Source organism: Lathamus discolor, chromosome Z, assembly GCF_037157495.1.
Source record: "Lathamus discolor isolate bLatDis1 chromosome Z, bLatDis1.hap1, whole genome shotgun sequence".
Taxonomy (NCBI): domain Eukaryota; kingdom Metazoa; phylum Chordata; class Aves; order Psittaciformes; family Psittacidae; genus Lathamus; species Lathamus discolor.
In genome coordinates, this window is record NC_088909.1 from 22,796,482 (window position 1) to 22,814,793 (window position 18,312).

General features: G+C 53.6%; 1 protein-coding gene across 1 annotated transcript; it reads right to left on the reverse strand.

The window, feature by feature from the left end:
* Window positions 1-198: 198 nt before the first annotated feature.
* On the reverse strand, window positions 199-18,237 carry LOC136005856 (hydrocephalus-inducing protein-like). Its single transcript, XM_065663749.1, has 15 exons — window positions 18,168-18,237; window positions 15,214-15,341; window positions 15,027-15,126; window positions 9,983-10,035; window positions 9,519-9,599; window positions 8,974-9,123; window positions 8,072-8,236; window positions 4,722-4,934; window positions 3,273-3,436; window positions 2,823-2,973; window positions 2,372-2,574; window positions 2,030-2,063; window positions 1,501-1,704; window positions 664-1,056; window positions 199-327 (listed from the first exon to the last, which is right to left on the reverse strand). Exons 1-15 carry the CDS (start codon window positions 18,235-18,237, stop codon window positions 199-201), a joined length of 2,238 nt encoding a protein of 745 aa, XP_065519821.1.
* Between the last annotated feature and the right edge of the window lie 75 nt (window positions 18,238-18,312).

Consider the following 18,312-nt stretch of genomic DNA (forward strand, 5'->3'; position numbering starts at 1 on the left):
CCTGCTGGTCATGCTCTTGGTGATACAGCCCAGGACACAGGGGGTTTCCGGGCTCAAGCGCACGCTGAAGCGCCTCATGTTCCAACCCCCAGGTCCTTCTCCTCACGCTGCTCTGAATCACTTCTCTGCGCAGCCTGTAGCTGTGCCTGGGATTGCCCTGACCCAGGGCCAGGAGCCTGCACTCGGCTTTGCTGAACTTCATGAGGCTGGCCACCTCTCCAGCATGTGCAGGTCCCTCTGGATGCCATCCCTTCCCTCCAGCGCGCCGGCTGCACCGCACATCTTGGTGTTGTCTGCAAGCTTGCTGAGGGTGCTCGATCCCACTGTCTGTGTCAGCGACAAAGATGTTGAACAGGGTCTGCCCCAACACCGACCCCTGACAGACACCATTCGTCACTGGTCTCCGTTTACACATTGAGCCATTGACCGCGACTCTCTGTGTGCAGTCATCCAGCCAATTCCTTGTCCACCGGCTGTGCATCCAGCAAATTCATGCCTCTCCCGTTTAGAGACAAGGACGTCGTGTGGGAGGATGCTAAATGAAATTTATTGGCTCCAGAGAGCACGAACGTGGCGGGAAGGGCCAGGGGCAGCTGGTCACTTGCGGGTGGAGGGCAGGCCCCGGAGGTGGTAGATCCAGGAGCCGCCAGGGCAAGAGACCACCAGCCTGCTGGTGACAGGAGCGGGGCCGCCCGTGAAGGAGACGGTGATGGTGGTGCTGCTCTTGGCGCGCAGCATCTCCGGGGCCCTTACGCTGAAGGCCGGGTGCTTTACGGCATACTGGAACGCCGTGGCCCTCGGGAAGATGTTCCTGAAGGAGATGGAGGTGGTGCCGCCGGCTGGGATGAGGAAGGGGCCCTGGGGTTCAGGGGGCAGCGCAAGGCCGATGAGTGGGATGCAGTACTGCCCGCCCAGTGCAGAGCTGAGCTGCAGCGTGGCCTTGGCTTTGCCCAGGTGGCAGGGCTCAAAGGTCACTTCCATGTTCAGCTCCGAGCCCCCAGCGCTGGCGGGTGCCGCACTGATGGATTTTGCCGTCTGGAAGTCGGCACAGTCGGTCTGCGCAGAGGAGACAAGAGACCATGGGGGGTTGGTCACAACAGCAGAGCCAGCGCCTCGGGAAGAACACGATGGTCCCCTGGCCCTGGCCCGTCCCACCCAGACCATAGCCCTGGTGAGTGCCTGCGGTGAACGGGCACGAGAAGTGTGCAAACGTGCCCAGCAGGGACAACCCTGCACCCAAGCCCCAAGACTGCCAGACCTGGGCTGCAAGCGGGAAGCAAGCCCAGGCACCACGGGGCCTGCAAAAGCAGCTCCAACCAGGGCAGCAGACACGGGCCCGCAAGGGAGGACAAGCCCACACTAGTGGGAAGGCCCCTGGGCTCACATGGCCACCCTGGCTCTGCCAGGCCACGCCAGAGGCACTCGGACCCCTTGCTGGAGAGGGCTGGTGCTGGCCAGAGGAGCTGCCTCCCAGCCAGAGCCCCGGCAGCCCGGGCTCACCTGTAGGAGGTACTTGGTCTCCTGCTGGGCAAAATTCCGGATTTTGGTGGTGATGGTCTGACGGGAGCCCAGCGTGGTGCGGAAATACACGGGCTTCTCTGGCCTGCTCGAGGTGGCTTTCAGCTGCAGGTTGTAAGACAGAGAGCCCAAGTCGCTGCTCTGGAGCACCAGGTGCCCGGTGCTCTCACCCGTTTTCAGGGGCTGATACTCCAAGACAAGATCCGCCTGGGAGGAAGGAAGGAAAAAGCCACGGCGTCAGGCACAGGCAGGGAACACGTGTGCCTGAGAAGGGGGCAGCTGGTCCCTGCTCTGCTCAGGCAGCGCTTGAAGGCTGGGCTGCCTTCCCCGCTCTGACTCCCTCTCTCTCGGGCACAGCCTTGCTCCTTCTGGGGGACGGTTCACTCAGGGACAGATCCCAACAGCTCAGAGCCCTCCAGCATGATGCCAGAAGCTGCCCACCCTAAAAAGCCCCTGTGCTCCCCCAGGGCACACACCACCTCCTGTCAATGCAGGCTGCAGACAACCTGGCCGCGGGATCAGGCTTGTCCTGCAGCCACTCGCACCTGGAAGCAACACATTAAATGAGGGGCACATGGCACAAGGACCTGCCACGTGACGCCCAGTGGCGGCGTGTTACAGGGGCCAGCAGGGCAGACTCCACCAGCGCAGGATGATTCCCACTGGGGATATTCTCGCACACTGCTCCCTCTCTACATCATCGGCAGGGAGCTGCCACCACGGAAAGAGGCCCCACATGGCTCCTTTCAGGCATCACCCTCCAAGAGCCCCCCCTCCGGCCACGAGTAGGGAGAGCAGAGTGAGCCGCAGGAGCTTTGCTCCTACCTTTGACTGTGCAGGAACAGTAAAGTGCTGTGGAACGCTGACGCCCGGCACTTTGCAGTTGATGGCAAACGTCACCGGGACAGGCAGAGGGTTGTCCACCTTGACGGTGGAGGACACTCTCTGCCGAACGGCGGTGCTCATTTCGACAGTGCCGATGGGTCCCGAAGCCATCACCTTGAAAGTCACCATGTGGAACAAGTACTCTCCGGTTGTCTCGTTAAGGAAGGTCACCTGAATCAGACAGAAAGGGAAGTGCTGCTCATTCCACACATGAAAACAGACCCGGAAGAGCCCACTGAGCTCAGCGCCCTGCTTCCAGGAATGGCTATGAGCACTCAGCGAGGAGGAGTGCAAGACCAGAGAAAGCACCTGTGGTATTTCATAGGACCCGTGCACGTGGAGGTATGAAAACAGGCGTGTAGCTTCTCAGTGAGCCAACAGCTCCTTGAAGGGCCCTGCAGACCAGTGTCCTCACTCACCTTTGCCCTGTAGACTCCTTCTTTGTAGGAGAAGAAGGTGAGCTGGTAGTCCTTCTTCGCAGAGCTCGGCACGTCGATGTATGAACACCCCTGCAGCACAGAACTGCTTTCCAGGTTCTCTGGTTTGAGCATGTCAATAACCACCAGGAACCTGTGGGTGACAAGGACGCAGTGAAGGTCAACAGGAAGGACTCCCATAGGATACCCATCCTGCGGGGGTACAATACAGCCCCTCTCATCCTCAGTGCCTCGGGCACAGGGCGCCAGCTCTCACCCCCCTTGGAGGAAAGCCCTCCAGGATGGCTCTGCACAGGCAGAACGTGGGTATGGCCAGACACGGCCAAGGAGAGGGAAAAGCTTTCAGGAAGGAGCTTCCAGGCACTGGAAGCTTCCTGCCTTGTGCTGCTGCAGGGATTGCTCATGAGGCCAGACTCCCTGGGCTGGACTCACCTCTGTGGTCTCTGCAGCCAGTTGGACACAGGGATGAGCTCCGTGTGGGAATTCCTGCACGGAACCTGCCGGGAAATGGCCCCTGAACACCTGGGGGCTTCAGCAGTTCCTTCCAGCTGGTAGCGTAAGCCTGTCCCGTCCGGCAGGGGGAAGAAGATGGAGCCCTACAGACAACGAATAGGACAAGTCGGCTCTGGAGCACCCCTGGACAGTCCCATGCCTGAGGCTCTCACTGAGGCAGCTTTCAGCACGTCCAGCTGGCAGAGCTGTGACTGCAGCCCTGTCCCGCGCAGGAGGAGACAGACGCCAGCGTCGCACCTGCTCTGAGCTGCTTGTGAGCGGGTGCGTGGCCCACAGGACACGGCACAGCTACAGGACACAGAGGCATCATCTCTGGGCAAAGCAAGGAAACACGGGCCCTGCAGCAGAGCTGCTCTGCACATCCCAACACTCCCTTACTGGCCCCACTCACCTTGGGCCTTAGCCCCAACAGCGCTGACCAGAGAGCAGCCTGTAAGCTGGCACAACAGGGGCCCCCCAGACATGGGCCATGGAAAGCTCATATCCATGCTCATTCTGGGTGCCCGTGGATCCCAGACACCTGCCTCTGCCTCCACAGCAGCTGAAAGCTGCAAGACTCCTCACGCAGGCTGTACGTTAAAGAGATGCTGAGCACGTGCGACCCTAAGGGCACAGATCTGCTGAGCACCCTGGAGACTTGAGGCCAGAAATCTCTGACCTGGCCCACTGTAAGGCCAGCTGGAGCGGGACAAGGAGCGCGACAAGGACCCAGCAGCTCCAGCACCACAGAGCCCTTCTGAACTGACCCCTTGGATTTAGGAGCTTGTTGCTGGCCTGGCACAGAAAACATTGCAGAGGGGCCAGTCACCCCCATGTGCCTAGCCTGAGACCTGCAGGAAGGGCTCCTCCCAAAGCTCCTGCATGACCCTCAAGAGATCTCTCTCGTTTCCCACCTGCCTGCTCACGGCCAGGACGGCACTGACAAACTGCAGGGCAGCTTTGCCCTTCTTGCTCCCTGCAAGCTGCAGAAGGACACCAGCCAGGTGCTGCTGGCAGAAGTGGTTGTGCCCGGGGCTTGGAGAGCCTGTGCAGCCCGTGCGCTGAGCATGGGGGTCTCTGAGCCCCCTGGGCTGCCACAAGCAGCGACCCGGAGCTACGCAGAACAAACTTCATTTCTTGGCCTGCAGAAAGCCTGGCTTTTTACGTTAGCTGCTCCAACACGTTTGGTGCTCAGTCCCGACTTCCCATCTGCCCTTTGCCCGTGCCTGGCCCCCAGCCACCACAAAACCCAGCTTCCAACAGAGAGCACAGGACACCTTCAGCTTGGACAGGGCCTCCAAAGGTCATCTCGGCCAACCTCCTGCCCAAAGGAGAGTGACCTACGAGGGTCATGCCACGAGGGTCAGCACGCTGGCACAGCTCACCTACCTGATGCTTCTTGTTCCCACAGCTCATGGTTAGGGGTCTGTAGGTGACCTGGTAGGCCTTTTCCTTTTGCCTGGCCTCCAGATGGATAAATTCAGGCCCTTTCCAGTATTTCCCCTCAACAATGGGCTTCAGGGTCCAGGCCTCGCTGCTCGGGTTCGACAGGAGGATGGTCTGGCTCTGCTTCTCACGCACATTGCAGCTGAAAGTCAGGGTCTGCAACAGAGGAGCACAGAGGCTGCTGGGTCGTACCCACAATCCTTGCCACTCTTCTCACGCTGGCTCTACACCAGGACCTGGAGCACAGGGAGCAGCTTTTCCTTGTCACATGCAAAAATTACACTTTGGCCACAGCTTTTGGAGTAAATCAAGCTGGTTGTTCTTGAAGAAGGGAGCAGAACAAGCCTTTCGCATGCTGGGTGAAAGGAAACTTCAGGGGAGTCCTGAAAGGAAACTGCTGTGCAAGGACAGATCTGCAGCCACACAGCCCCTTCCTTCATGGGCAGGATGAAGAGGAGCTCCATGCTCTCTTTGGGAGCAAGAGCCAACTGCTCCCAAGCTACCCCCTCCCAGGGGCTGGATGCAGATGCCTTGCCCCTTCCTACTGCTGAATGCCCTCCCCTGGCCCGGCACGGGGGAGAAGTGTGGCTGCGGGTGCAGTGCTGGGATACAGCGGGCTGGCTCTGTGGGGAGGGTCTCAGGAGAGCCCGGCAGGGTGCTCCCACGGCACGGGTGCTGCAGTGCAGAGCCAGGACAACCGAGCTGCTCACTGGAGGAGCAACACCTCGAACAGGGGAGAAAGGCAATGACAGGGCTCAGGAACTCTGGCAGTCCTGCCCAGCACTTTCTCTCTGGGATACCCCGGCACAAGCGAGTCTGCGCTCGCAAGTGTCCTTCAGTTCCTGCCCTGGGAGAGATGTGGCGCAAATGCTGGGGTCCAGGGGCCCATCCTGTCCCTGCTGCGTTACCTCTCTGGTGCCAGGGGCCTCCACGCAGGATCCTGATAGCGTAAGGCGGAGCGCCTCGCTGCCCGGGATGAAGCACCGCAGCCCCTCGTACTGGACAGCCTGGCTCAGCTTCGAGGGGCGGAAGGTCACAACGAAGGGGACATCCACCCCTGGCCTGATGTAACCCTTCGTGGGGCTGATAGAAAAGTCCGGCTGGAAGCTCTCCACGTCCCACAAAAACCTTGCCAAGGAAAGCACAAGGACAGGAAAGAAGGATTAGCCACGGGGAGCTGTCAAGGCAGGGTAAGTCTCAGCGTGAGGCTCTCCGTCTCTGGTGGGCTTTCCCACCACATCTCAGGCCTGATGCTGAGCCACCTGGCAATAAGGCTTCAGGCTGGGCAGGACCCACTGCACCCATCTCTAAATGAGCTTTTGCTCGTACCCCCTTGCTAACTGCCAGGGCCTGACTGCACGGCCATGGCTGCACGACTCTCCAGCGGGATGGAGAAGCAGAGAGGAGCTATCTGGGCACACTACGGCTCCTCACAACCCTCATCCAAGCAATCAGCCCTCAGAGGGGGCGGGCTCCTGCTTTGCATGACGACGCGCCGGCACGTGTAGCTCTGCTGCACCACAGCTCCGAAGCTGAGCTGGGGTGGGAGTCGGCTCCGCCATTTTTTGTGATGTCTCAGAATATCTTCTGTCCAAAATGGCTGACCGAACAAGGGCTGTCATGGCCACAGACCCCGTATTACAGGGCTAAGCACGCCCCAATGTCAGCCACGAATGCCCCCTTCCCCCTTGCCTCGTAGTCCTTCAGTTCCGGCACCGCGGACGCTGATCGGCTGCGGGCAGCGCCCGCTGCAGCTAGCTGGCGAGTAACAGCAGGCTCAAGGCCGAGAAGTTCCTGGCCACGGCCAGCACCGCTGACGGCACCGAGAAAGTGATTGGCATAAGATGGTTCAAGCGGAATGACTCAGCTAAATGAGAAACTTATGAGAGTGTCACTGAAGAACCTGCGGACCGTCAGCAGGTCCATGGGACGCCGCGGCACCCAGGGTGCTACTATTTTTACTTTTAACCTCTTTTCTCTTCCCTTCTCTCTCTCTTCTTCCCCGTACGTTAGATAATAACCCTCAGCAGTTTAACTAATAAAACGACACGAGTTCCGGTTACCGTTAGGGCGCCCTGTTTGCGCTTTGTCGGCACTCGGTGATCTCGAACCTCTTTTATCAGCCAGGATTCTTAGGCAGGGGTGCCCTCTAGCCGCAGGCGGGTAGAGCACACCAATAAAACTATAGGCGGGCTGCACTAGGGGGCTGACTGCATTGTGTTCGCTGTGGGTTGCTGCTGATTGGGAGAACTCCAGGAACTCACCGACAAATCTGCAGTTGACAAGCAGGAATTCTTTACTGCGACGTCGGGAGACGCGGGGTATAGCTCCTCCTAGCGTGTCTCTCCACATTGCTAAACAAACCGTCCTTATATAGTCACTAAGCATGCATATTCATTACGTACATACATGCATATTCATGGCGCTACTTATGTATTACATCATTGTTCTAGAAGGTTTCCTCACATGCGTACAAAAACGTGGTGGTGGTCTCTGAGTGTCGTTTACTCCTTCCAACAATCTTCATCACTTCTGGCAGTCTCTGAAGCACGCGCAGTAGACAAAGCTTACAGCAGCCTAATGAGTTCGATAACACTGCAGACATAATCATCCTGTCCTACTTACCTGTTAGCTTAACTGCAGACCATCCTGGACATCTCCTCATTTCAGATACTCTGTATCTGCACTTAACTGCTCTTCTATCCTGATTTCCTTACACTTATTTTTGTACTAAGGTTGTAAGGACCTAAAACAACAACAGCTACAACAGTTTATATTATACAAGGATTCTCAGTATGTTCTCTAGCTTCACTCCATTTTTTCCTTCTCTGAAAAATGTACCCCAGTTATTTTCCATTGCTATTGTTACAAAGCCATCAAACTTGACATCACTTACTCATTTACAAAGGTTTGTATTTCAGCTGTTGTGGCTGCTGTCGTCTTTAGGTGTCCGTAGGAGCTGCGCACAGAGGGAAGAGAAACCACAGACAGCATGAGTTTCTGGACCTTCACCACGTGAACAGACTCCCCAGACGAGCCATCCCCTCCCATATTCTTTCCCCCCAGTGGCAGGGATTATCCAAGTCCCTCCACAGCCTGCCAGCAGAGCCGGCTAACCCTGGGATGCCGCCGGGCTTTGCCCTGCGCGCTGCCCCCGTCTCCCTGGCACAAGCCTGGGAATGCTGGAGCGCTGGGAATCTCCAGGAGCGTGCACAGACCTTCCCCCTCACCTGCTCCTCAGCAAGGTGCTGCTGGTCAAACTCCAGTGAGTAAACCCCACAGGGGTTCTTCACCACCACCGTCCCCTCTTCCCCATGGCTCTGTGGCAGCAGCGGTCCCAGCTCGAGCTCTGCGGGGCTCAACTCCAGCCGTGGCTGCAGACCACATCCCAGGACCGGCACCCGCAGGCGTTGGCTGCTCTGGCAAATCTGGATCTGCAGCTCGCCCCGGTAGCACTTCTGCAAAGAAGCAGCACAGAAAGCTCCTCCGTGAAGCCCCAGGTGACAGCGCCTCCAAGGCAACAATCGCCCCAGGCTCAGGGGTCTTCTCAGCACCTCTAAGCTGAACCCAAACCAGGCAGTTACTTAGAGCAGGGGCTACAGCATCTGCATGGCTCTGAGTAACTGCGGTGAGTCCTGCTGGGGAGTGTAACTGGTCAGTTGGCTACCAGATGGATCTAAAACGGCCTATCAGGGGTTTTCACCTAGTCGTGGGGGAGCGCAACGCACGTGAGAAAAGCCTGCTTTCTCAGACACAGTCCTGGCGCTGCAGCACCGGGCAAACATCAGCTGTGTGAAAGAGGCAGCTGAGCTCTCACTGGACAGAAATAAGGATCGTCTTCTCTGCTCAGTGCTTGGCTCTGGTCAAAGCCAGACACGAGACGCTGAAATCTCCACGAGCAATTGAAAGATCCCTGCGACTGTCCCAAGCCATGGAAGCACTTGGGTCCATCCTGTCACACGCTGCCAGTTTCCAAGTCACGGTGGCCACATGCAAACTGCCTTTGGGAATGCTCCACCATTTAAGCTGACTCCCAAACTGCGTGGGACCGTGCAGGGGAAACTGAGGAACGGTGGGCACAGGGCTGGCAGAAAGCTCCACGCGGAGGCAGAGCTCATTCCCCGCTCCCTGTGCTGGCCTCCCCTTACCACACTGCCCTGACAGACCTCCTGGGGGTGACACCCACCAAACTCACCTCTTCCGTGGGTGAAAAACGGACTTGGACATGGCACTGCTGTCCTGGAGCGAGGGTTCCACCTGAGGGCAGCACCTCAAAGCCACAGGGCGCGGGCCTCATCTCCTCCCACAGCTTGTCATGCTCGCTCGCTGGCAGATGTTTGTCCACCTGCGCACAGAAACCAGTCGCGTGAGGTCTCCTTGGTCTGCGAGGACAGACCCTCGGTTCCTGCAGTGCTCCGAGATGCTGGCACGGTGCAGGGAGCACCTTCATCCCACCCAGACGTGGCCACCCCTGCCTAGAACTGGAGGGCAAACATGTTGGCAGGGCAGGCAGATGGGGAGGCAGTGTCCTCGGAGGGGGAGGAATGGGTGAAGATGGCAGAGAAGTGAAGCATCAGCTAGTGAGCAGGCCCAGGTGAACCAGCCTTGCTCTGTACCCTCAAAAGCTTCCTCAAGCGAGCTGCAGCCCAAGTGCTCAGGCAGCCAGAGGGGCGGGAAAGCCAAGAGAGGCAAAGAAAACCCAACCGAGAAGTTGTGTGTTACACGTTGTCTGTGCTTTACCTCCTTAACAGCCTCATTCATGCTCATGGACCATTTACAGGGGACCTGGGACGTGTTGTGGAGCTGGATGGTTTCTTCCTGCTGTGGAGAAGTGGCTAACAGAGAAAGGTCACGTTCCCATCAACGAGCTGAAATAGAACATTTGTTTAGAGAATGGTGCAGACTTACTAGCACCAGATAATGAGGAACTGAGGGACATCTGGAGGGAAGCGCCATGCTCTGGCCAATTACAGACAAGGACACTAACTAATAAACAAGATAAGCACATAAAAATAGAGAATATAAGAGTACACGGTTTAAATGTAAAAATAATGAGCTTACGCAATACCTTATTTGTGCCAGAACCAATCAAGTGCCTAGTATTTGCATATTCACTGTTGTATTAACCGAAGGTAGAAGCCCAATAAACGAATCGTGTTTATTGATCACTATGGTTGTGTTGATTCCTCCCTGCTGCAACAAACTGGCGCCCGAACAGGGACCCTCTTGCTGTTGCTTGACTGAGCGAAGAAGGCAGCTGGAATAAGAGGGGAGCGGACCGATTGGAACAGGAACCCAGGTACCTTTAAAGGCTGGGAAGACAGCAGGGATCGGGAAAGCTCCGAAGAATGCAGCCTTCGGAAGGCAAAGAACGCTTCGCTGCTGGCAGCGTCGGTTCCGAAAGCCTGAGCAAGATTTTACTTGGCTCGCCGCCCGTATTTCGTCTGCCTCCTGGTGAGCTGCACTGGCGCCAACGTCTTATGAGTTGAGAAAAAGTTGAGTAATAATTGAGTAATAATGGATAGAGAGGCAGCATATGATTTATTTAAGTGCTTCTTAGAGAAGCGGGGAGTGGATAAGGAATTGGACTTAACGAAGCGATTAAAGGCTCTGTTAGAATACGCGAGAGAGTTAGGCTGTTTCCAAGATCCTAACGATGTATTTGATCTACCCAAATGGAGGAAGTTTGGGGATGAGCTTTGGAATAGAGTGATTGATGATAACAAGCAAGCGAGGGGAAAAAAAAAAAGTAATCGAATGAGCAAAGAAGAAACGGGAGTACTTCAACTCTTCCGATATATCCTCTCTGTGAGAGGGATAGCGTATGATGAAGCTATGCTAAAAAGATTGTTTTTTTCTGGATTAAGGAGAAGGATTTCATCCAGGGGGTTGGAGAAGCCTTTGAGCTGGGGACTTGGGAAAAAAAATCACTAAGGAAGAAGTCTCTGTTTTATGGATGTTTTCAGTCCTTAAGGTGAAGGGAACAACCTTTAAAGAGACAGACTTAAATTTAATATTGAAATGGTCAAAGATGCATTATCCAGAGACTGATGAGTCTACCGTATCTGAGGTCTCTTTGTGGAATGGTGCACGAGTTAAGTTGTGGGACGCAGCCACAAAAGGCAGTGACACTGTGAAACATTTGTTAGTCATTTGGAGAACTATTTTAGAGACGTTAAAGTCAAAAAGTGAGATCGTGGAACCCAGTGTCCCCCCCACCCCCGGCCACCCTTGAGCCTCTGCCAGTTGCCACCGCGGCTGCAAAGACTGAGGACAGAGATGAAGACAGTCTTTTTGACCCGGGCCCTATTGACTCCAAGAAGGAACCTGTGCGTGCTCATCAGGCTGCTGTTGCTGTTCCTGAGGTTCTGACGCCTGTTAATTCTGATGCTGACCTGGATGGTCCTTTTGACATGGAGCCGGAAAAGAAGCCTGATTTATATCCCCAGATCCTCATGATAAATGGGCAGCTGTAAAGGGAGAAGCGAGATGGGTGTGGGATGCAGATGTATTGTGTGCTTTCCCTGTGATGTATGTGCTGGATCAAGACCCGCGGTGGGAAGGTCTCTCGTATGCCCTTATCAGGGGTATCGGGCGGACTGTGGCGGACCGTGGACTTGGGGTCCCATATACAACTCATTTGATACAGTCCCTCTGTGATACTCATGTACTAGAAGTTGGCAAATATGTCTATGATTCTACTGATGCTTGGAAACCTTTATAGATATTGCGGGCCACTTCTTCTGACATAGGCTGGCCACCTGTGCCAGAATGAGTGTGCATTTTGGTCAGTATAAAAGCCCAAGCCTCATGCGATGTGGGGGAGGCAGAGCCTCTGCGGGGATGCTCGCTAGGGCTGAGCCTGCCACCTCACACTGCGATGATGCTTGTTGGAGCTGGTTTCCTGATAGTCCTCACAGAGTCCTTGTGCCACGTTCTGTATGTGGGACTGTGTAGTGGGAGTAATGATTGTCTGAATTTTGTGTTTCAAATGTTGTAGTTGTGTGGAGTGTGCTTGTGGGATCCCATACGTATGTGTGTGTGATGAGGGCAGATGGTGTTCTATGTATTGTTTTTGTTATCGTGTTCATGTAAAAGCTTTTAACAGGTAGTGGTTTAACATTTCAGGCAAGAAAGGGTTAAGGCAAAAGTGTGGTTGCTGACAGGTATTTATGGTTGCTGCTGAAGCAGGCAGGCAGCTGTAGCTGCTGCCGAGCAGGCTGCTGTTTGTAGCCGTGCAAAGCAGGGTGAACAACTTTTGAAAAAAAAGAAAAAAAAAGAGAGAAGAAAAGAAGGTAAAGTTGCAGAGCACAGGTAGACAAATGCGAATCCAGGTGATAGACTGGAAATCTATTCAGAGAGAGGCTCTGTCAAACAATGATTTTGATTGTTTGCAGGCGTTGCAGGAAAAGATTCTCGCCTTTCCTGTTAAGTACCAGATTAACGCTCAAGGTCAGGCAGTAAATGCTGAAATGTCTCCCTTAAATTGGAAATTGCTCTCTCAGTTAAGGCAAACTGTTTTTTCTACAGGCATTCAGTTTGAACCCACTAGGCAAATGTTGTCATATATTTGGGGAACAGATTTGCTGTTCTATTAAAAGTATTGCGAAATTAATCCTCACGCCTTCGCAGTTGTTGTTATGGAACATGTATTGGCAGAAAGCCTGTCAAGAGGCGGCTGCAGTTCAGCGAGGCCAGGGAGATCCCCTGATTGGGGTGCAATTACAACACCTGATGGGAATTGGGCAGTTCTCCACTAAGGAGGCTCAAGTCCAGCTAGGTCCAGAATTGTTAAAAGAATCTATGAGACTAGCCTTGCGAGCTCTATCACAGATTAAAGATACTACTGCAGCTCCTGCCTACATGAAAGTGACACAGAAAAAGGACGAGCCCTTCAGTACCTTTGTGGATAGGGTAGCTGATGCTATAAGGAAGTCAGGTACTCCAGAATACATGCATGGTATTTTACTGCGTCAGTGTGCAATACAGAACTGTAATGATGCTGTAAGGCAGATACTTGTTCAGTTACCTGCAACTGCCACTGTAGACGAGATGCTAGAACGAATGGCACGGGTACTTATGGGGCATCAGGCAATGTTGGTTGAGGCAGTAAAAGCAGTGGGAGAGGCAATTCAAAAAAGTCATTCGCAAGTATTAGCGGCCTTGGCACCTTTGCAAGCCACCGGTATGGTCAAGGGTCCTTGATGTTTTAGATGTGGTCAAAATGGGCACATGAGAAAAGATTGCCACCACTCGGTTTGGTGCCCTAATTGTCAAATGGATAACCATTGTGCTGCTACCTGTCGACGTAAACAGAACCTGTCGGGAAACAGGCAGCGGAGCGCCAAGACCCGTTGCGCGATGGTCCCAAGCATGGGTACTACAGCCCCTGCGCCTCAACGTGTGTACGCAGCAAATCAAACTCCATCGCCCTGCAACCAGCCACCACCGGCAGCCTCCGAACGGACTTGGCAACCGCAGCAGATACTACCTTATATGATAAGACCGTGTCATTGCTCTCTACCGGAATGTATGGTCCTCTGACTTTAAATAATAAGCCTATAGGAGCCTTGCTACTGGGGAGATCATCATCTGCGTTGAAAGGACTATTCATTGCTCCAGGTGTCATCGATGCTGATTATATGGGTGAAATTAAGATCATGGCAAAGACTGACTATCCTCCTCTGCATATACCAAAAGGCACACGTATAGCACAACTTGTGCCCATTTCGCAGTTAATATCAGGAGCACATCAAACCGTTCGTGGCACTGGTGGTTTTGGATCTACCGGAGGACTCGCCCTATTTTCTCTATCAATGGCAACCCGGCCAGAGATTACAGCAATATTAACTTGGGGAAATCACTCGATAACTTTGACTGCATTGCTTGACTCTGATGCCAATATTACCATAGTTTCTCTGAGTAAGTGGCCATCCGCTTGGACGTTAAAAGAAACATTCAGGCATAATAGATGTTCAAGAGCGGATTTCCTTAACATTGTATACATTAAATTATCTATGTATCTTTGGTGATGAACAAACTCCAGCGGTTGTTAAGCACTTTGTACAAACAGAACCGCAAAAGATGAAGCCTTCTTTTAAGGCGTACTATCGAGATCCTAATATGGGTTTGTGGCAGGGACAGGCAGAAGTAGTATATCTGGGCAGTGGTTACGCCTGTGTTTCTGCTCCCACAGGACCCTTGTGGGTACCATCCAAGTGGCTAAGACCAGCTGCTGCAGAAGCTCCAGTGACGGCGTCTCCGAGCTAGTGTATGGACCCTGACTCGCAGGCCCGGGAGGAGCGTTGCTTGCGCCGAGCGCTACAGCACTAATAGAAGAACTTGACTGCTTAACCAACACAGAGCTTTCATTGAGCACAGTCGCCCTCCTATATCCAGTCCATGGCCACAGACATATAGTGGTACAACTGAGATTGGTGATACAACAAGTCCTTCGATAACTCTGTAGTTTTTGTCATCAGTGTGACCCTACAGTAGAATTGTATTGTGGTGGTTGTCAGTCTATAAGGTATCTTCGCCAGAGCTGGCTAAAACAAAAGACCTTTTGTGTAGCTTGTCGGAACAAATTTTATCGCAAAAGTGACCCGCTTATAGCGCTTCGGAAATATTTAGCTGATTTTAGAAGTACAGATTTTGAATTACTAGAGTTATTTGAAAAATCGAGGTTCGCTTCATAGAGCTGCATATATGTTTGCTTTACAAGCTGCTTTGCCATAATAGGACTCATAATTATAGGGGGCTTGTTGCTTTGTTGTGCTTTGCAATGTTGTTCTGCTTGTTTACAGTGACTCCTGACTCAGTCCTTATTCCTTCATAAAGAAAAAGGGGGAATTGTGGAGAAGTGGCTAACAGAGAAAGGTCACATTCCCATCAACGAGCTGAAATAGAACATTTGTTTAGAGAATGGTGCAGACTTACTAGCACCAGATAATGAGGAACTGAGGGACATCTGGAGGGAAGCGCCATGCTCTGGCCAATTACAGACAAGGACACTAACTAATAAACAAGATAAGCACATAAAAATAGAGAATATAAGAGTACACGGTTTAAATGTAAAAATAATGAGCTTACGCAATACCTTATTTGTGCCAGAACCAATCAAGTGCCTAGTATTTGCATATTCACTGTCATATTAACCGAAGGTAGAAGCCCAATAAACGAATCGTGTTTATTGATCACAATGGTCGTGTTGATTCCTCCCTGCTGCAACATCCTGCCACTGCCCACACTGGACAGAGGAGAACTCCAGCCTGTCCCTCGAGAGGCAGAGGGACGGCTCAGCCACAATGGCACGGAGGCGGACCTGGAACGTGGGGCCTCCTCTGACCTAGAGAAGGACAGAGCATCCAGTTGAGAGCCCGGCTGACACTCGCTGCTGTGCCCAACCTGCTGCCTGCCCCACAAGCTGGCCTACCTTGATGGGCAGGAGCACATCCACCTTTCCCAGGGGCACGTTGGCACTTTGTGGGTCGAAGCACACTTCAAATGTCTTGGTCTCACAGCAGGGCAGGCGCTTCACAAGGTCCAGGCACACGCTGAAGCCTGAACACAGGAAAATCAAGCAGCTGAGATACACAAGCAACAGGAAATGGCTCAGAAGCATGGCAAGGCCACAGGGGTGTCCTGGCTGGCAGCTCTGTGAAAGACCCCTTTCCATCTCCAGAGAAGCTGCTCTTCTCCCCTTGTCACTGCCCAAAGCAAAAGGATTTTCACAGCCAGAATCCAGGGGTTGCAGGGTAAAACCGAACCACATTGGTTGAGGAGCTCCAGCAATTCCTTCAGCAGGCATCTCAGGGAAGGACGCATACACCTCTCCAAAGGACAATTTCCAACTAAGATACCAAATGCTGTGGTGTTCCCTGGACAGCGGCTTAGAAGAGACGCCTGGCCACCCATCACAGACAGCAGTCCCCGTGTGACGGAGCTGCAGCCTTACCCCAAGGCCTCTTTGCGAAGAGGCCTCTGTTTCGATACGGCACAGGATCCCACAGGCCGTTCAATGAAGGCTGAGCAGAAGTGCTCTGGCACGAGGAACTCTAAACAAAGCCCTTCCGAACCACAGAGGGTCCATCTGGCTGCAACATAAACCCTCAGAGTGCACAAAGAAACTCCTATGGTGCTCACGGGAGCCAAGAGCAGAAGATGCTGAGAGGCGATCACGCTGATCATTGCTAGGCCACTTTCCATCATCTTTGGTAAGTCGTGGGAAACGGGCGAGGTGCCTGAGGATTGGCGGATGGCAAAGGTCACACCAATCTATAAGAAGGGCAAGAAGGAGGACCCGGGTAATTACAGACCGGTCAGCCTTACCTCCATCCCTGGAAAGGTGATGGAACAACTTATTCTTGACTCCATCACTAGGCATATCAAGGACGAGGGGGTCATTAAGAGCAGCCAACATGGTTTTATGAGGGGGAAGTCATGTATGACCAACCTTATAGCCTTCTATGAGGAAGTGACTAGGTGGAGGGATGATGGTAGAGCGGTAGATGTAGTTTTTCTTGATTTCAGTAAGGCATTTGATACTGTCTCCCACAGCATCCTCATAGATAAGCTAAAGAAGTGTGGGCTTGACGATCAAGTAGTGAGGTGGATCGAGAACTGGTTGAAAGGAAGAAGGCAGAGAGTTGTGGTCAATGGCGCAGAATCTAGCTGGAGGTCTGTGACTAGTGGAGTTCCTCAGGGGTCGGTGCTGGGACCGGTGCTGTTTAATATTTTCATCAATGACCTGGATGAGGGAACTGAGTGCACCCTCAGCAAGTTTGCTGATGACACAAAACTGGGAGGAGTGGCTGACACACCAGAGGACTGTGCTGCCATTCAGCGAGACCTGGACAGGCTGGAGAGTTGGGCGGGGAGAAACTTGATGAAATTTAACAAGGGCAAGTGTAGAGTCTTGCATCTGGGGAAGAACAACCCCATGTACCAGTACAGGTTGGGGGTTGACCTGCTGGAAAGTAGTGAAGGGGAAAGGGACCTGGGGGTCCTGGTGGATAGGAGGATGACCATGAGCCAGCAATGTGCTCTTGTGGCCAAGAAGGCAAATGGCATCTTAGGGTGCATTAGAAAGGGAGTGGTTAGTAGGTCAAGAGAGGTTCTCCTCCCCCTCTACTCAGCCTTGGTGAGGCCGCATCTGGAATATTGCGTCCAGTTCTGGGCCCCTCTGTTCAAGAAGGACAGGGAATTGCTTGAAGGAGTCCAGCGCAGAGCCACAAAGATGATTAAGGGAGTGGAACATCTCCCTTATGAGGAGAGGCTGAGGGAGCTGGGTCTCTTTAGCTTGCAAAAGAGGAGACTGAGGGGTGACCTCATCAATGTTTACAAATATGTGAAGGGTAGGTGTCAGGATGATGGAGCTAGGCTTTTTTCAGTGATATCCAGTGATAGGACAAGGGGCAATGGGTGTAAACTGGAACATAGGAAGTTCCACGTTAACATCAGGAAGAACTTCTTTACTGTAAGAGTGACAGAGCACTGGAACAGGTTGCCCAGGGGGGTTGTGGAGTCTCCTACACTGGAGATATTCAAGGCCCGCCTGGACAAGTTCCTGTGTGATGTACTGTAGGTTACCCTGCTCTTGCAGGGGGGTTGGACTAGATGATCTTTTTAGGTCCCTTCCAACCCTTGGGATTCTGGGATTCTGTGATTCTGTGACTCCCCCACTGCAGTCCTGAGTCCAACTCTGAGGCAACAACACACGAGGGACGTGGAGCTGTTGGAGCGAGTCCAGAGGAGGCTACAGAGGTGCTGCAAGGGCTGGAGCAGCTCTGCTCTGGAGCCAGGCTGAGAGAGCTGGGCTGGGTCAGCCTGGAGAAGAGAAGGCTCCTTAAGGGGAGACCTTAGAGCAGCTCGGTGCCCAAAGGGGCTACAGGAAACCTGGAGACGAGCTTTGGACAAGGGCCTGTAGGAACAGGACAAGGGGGAATGGCTTCAACCTGACAGAGGGGAGACTGAGATGAGCTCTTAGGCAGAAGTTCTTCCCTGTGAGGGTGCTGAGGCCCTGGCACAGGGCGCCCAGAGAAGCTGTGGCTGCCCCATCCCTGGCAGTGTTCAAGGCCAGGTTGAACGGGGCTTGGAGCAACCTGCTCTAGTGGAAGGTGTCCCTGCCCGTGGCAGGGGGCTGGAACTGGATGAGCTTTAAGGTCCCTTCCAACCCAAACCACTCTGATTCTATGAAAGGGACAACACAGAAGCCATCTCTGTCCCTTCACTGGCTCAGACGATTTGCTGGAGGAGCTGTGCCTCTGGGATGGCTCCAGGGTGCCTCCAGCATGCAGCACTTCTTCCTTAGCAGTTTATGCTTCGTAACCAGCTGTAGTTGTCACAGGAATCAAAGGTTGCTCAGCATTCATCCCCCCTGAACCTCACCAAAATCGCTAACCAGGATCTCACTAGACATAACAGAATGCTGAGACCCTTCCTTGGGGTCAGGCCCCATGTGTCATCTCACTGCTCTCTACATGTAACATCCCTTGCTTCCTGCCACCCGCCTGCAGCCTCTCAACAGTAAGGA

Excerpts from the sequence above, each read along its gene's own strand:
- LOC136005856 (XM_065663749.1), bottom strand. The coding sequence starts at position 18,237 with ATGGGGCCTGACCCCAAGGAAGGGTCTCAGCATTCTGTTATGTCTAGT. Across the intron at positions 2,575-2,822 it reads AAGGAGTCTACAGGGCAAAG|GTGACCTTCCTTAACGAGAC; the intron begins GTGAGTGAGGAC and ends TGTCTGATTCAG. Across the intron at positions 1,705-2,029 it reads AGGACAAGCCTGATCCCGCG|CAGCCCCTGAAAACGGGTGA; the intron begins GCCAGGTTGTCT and ends GTCTTGGAGTAT.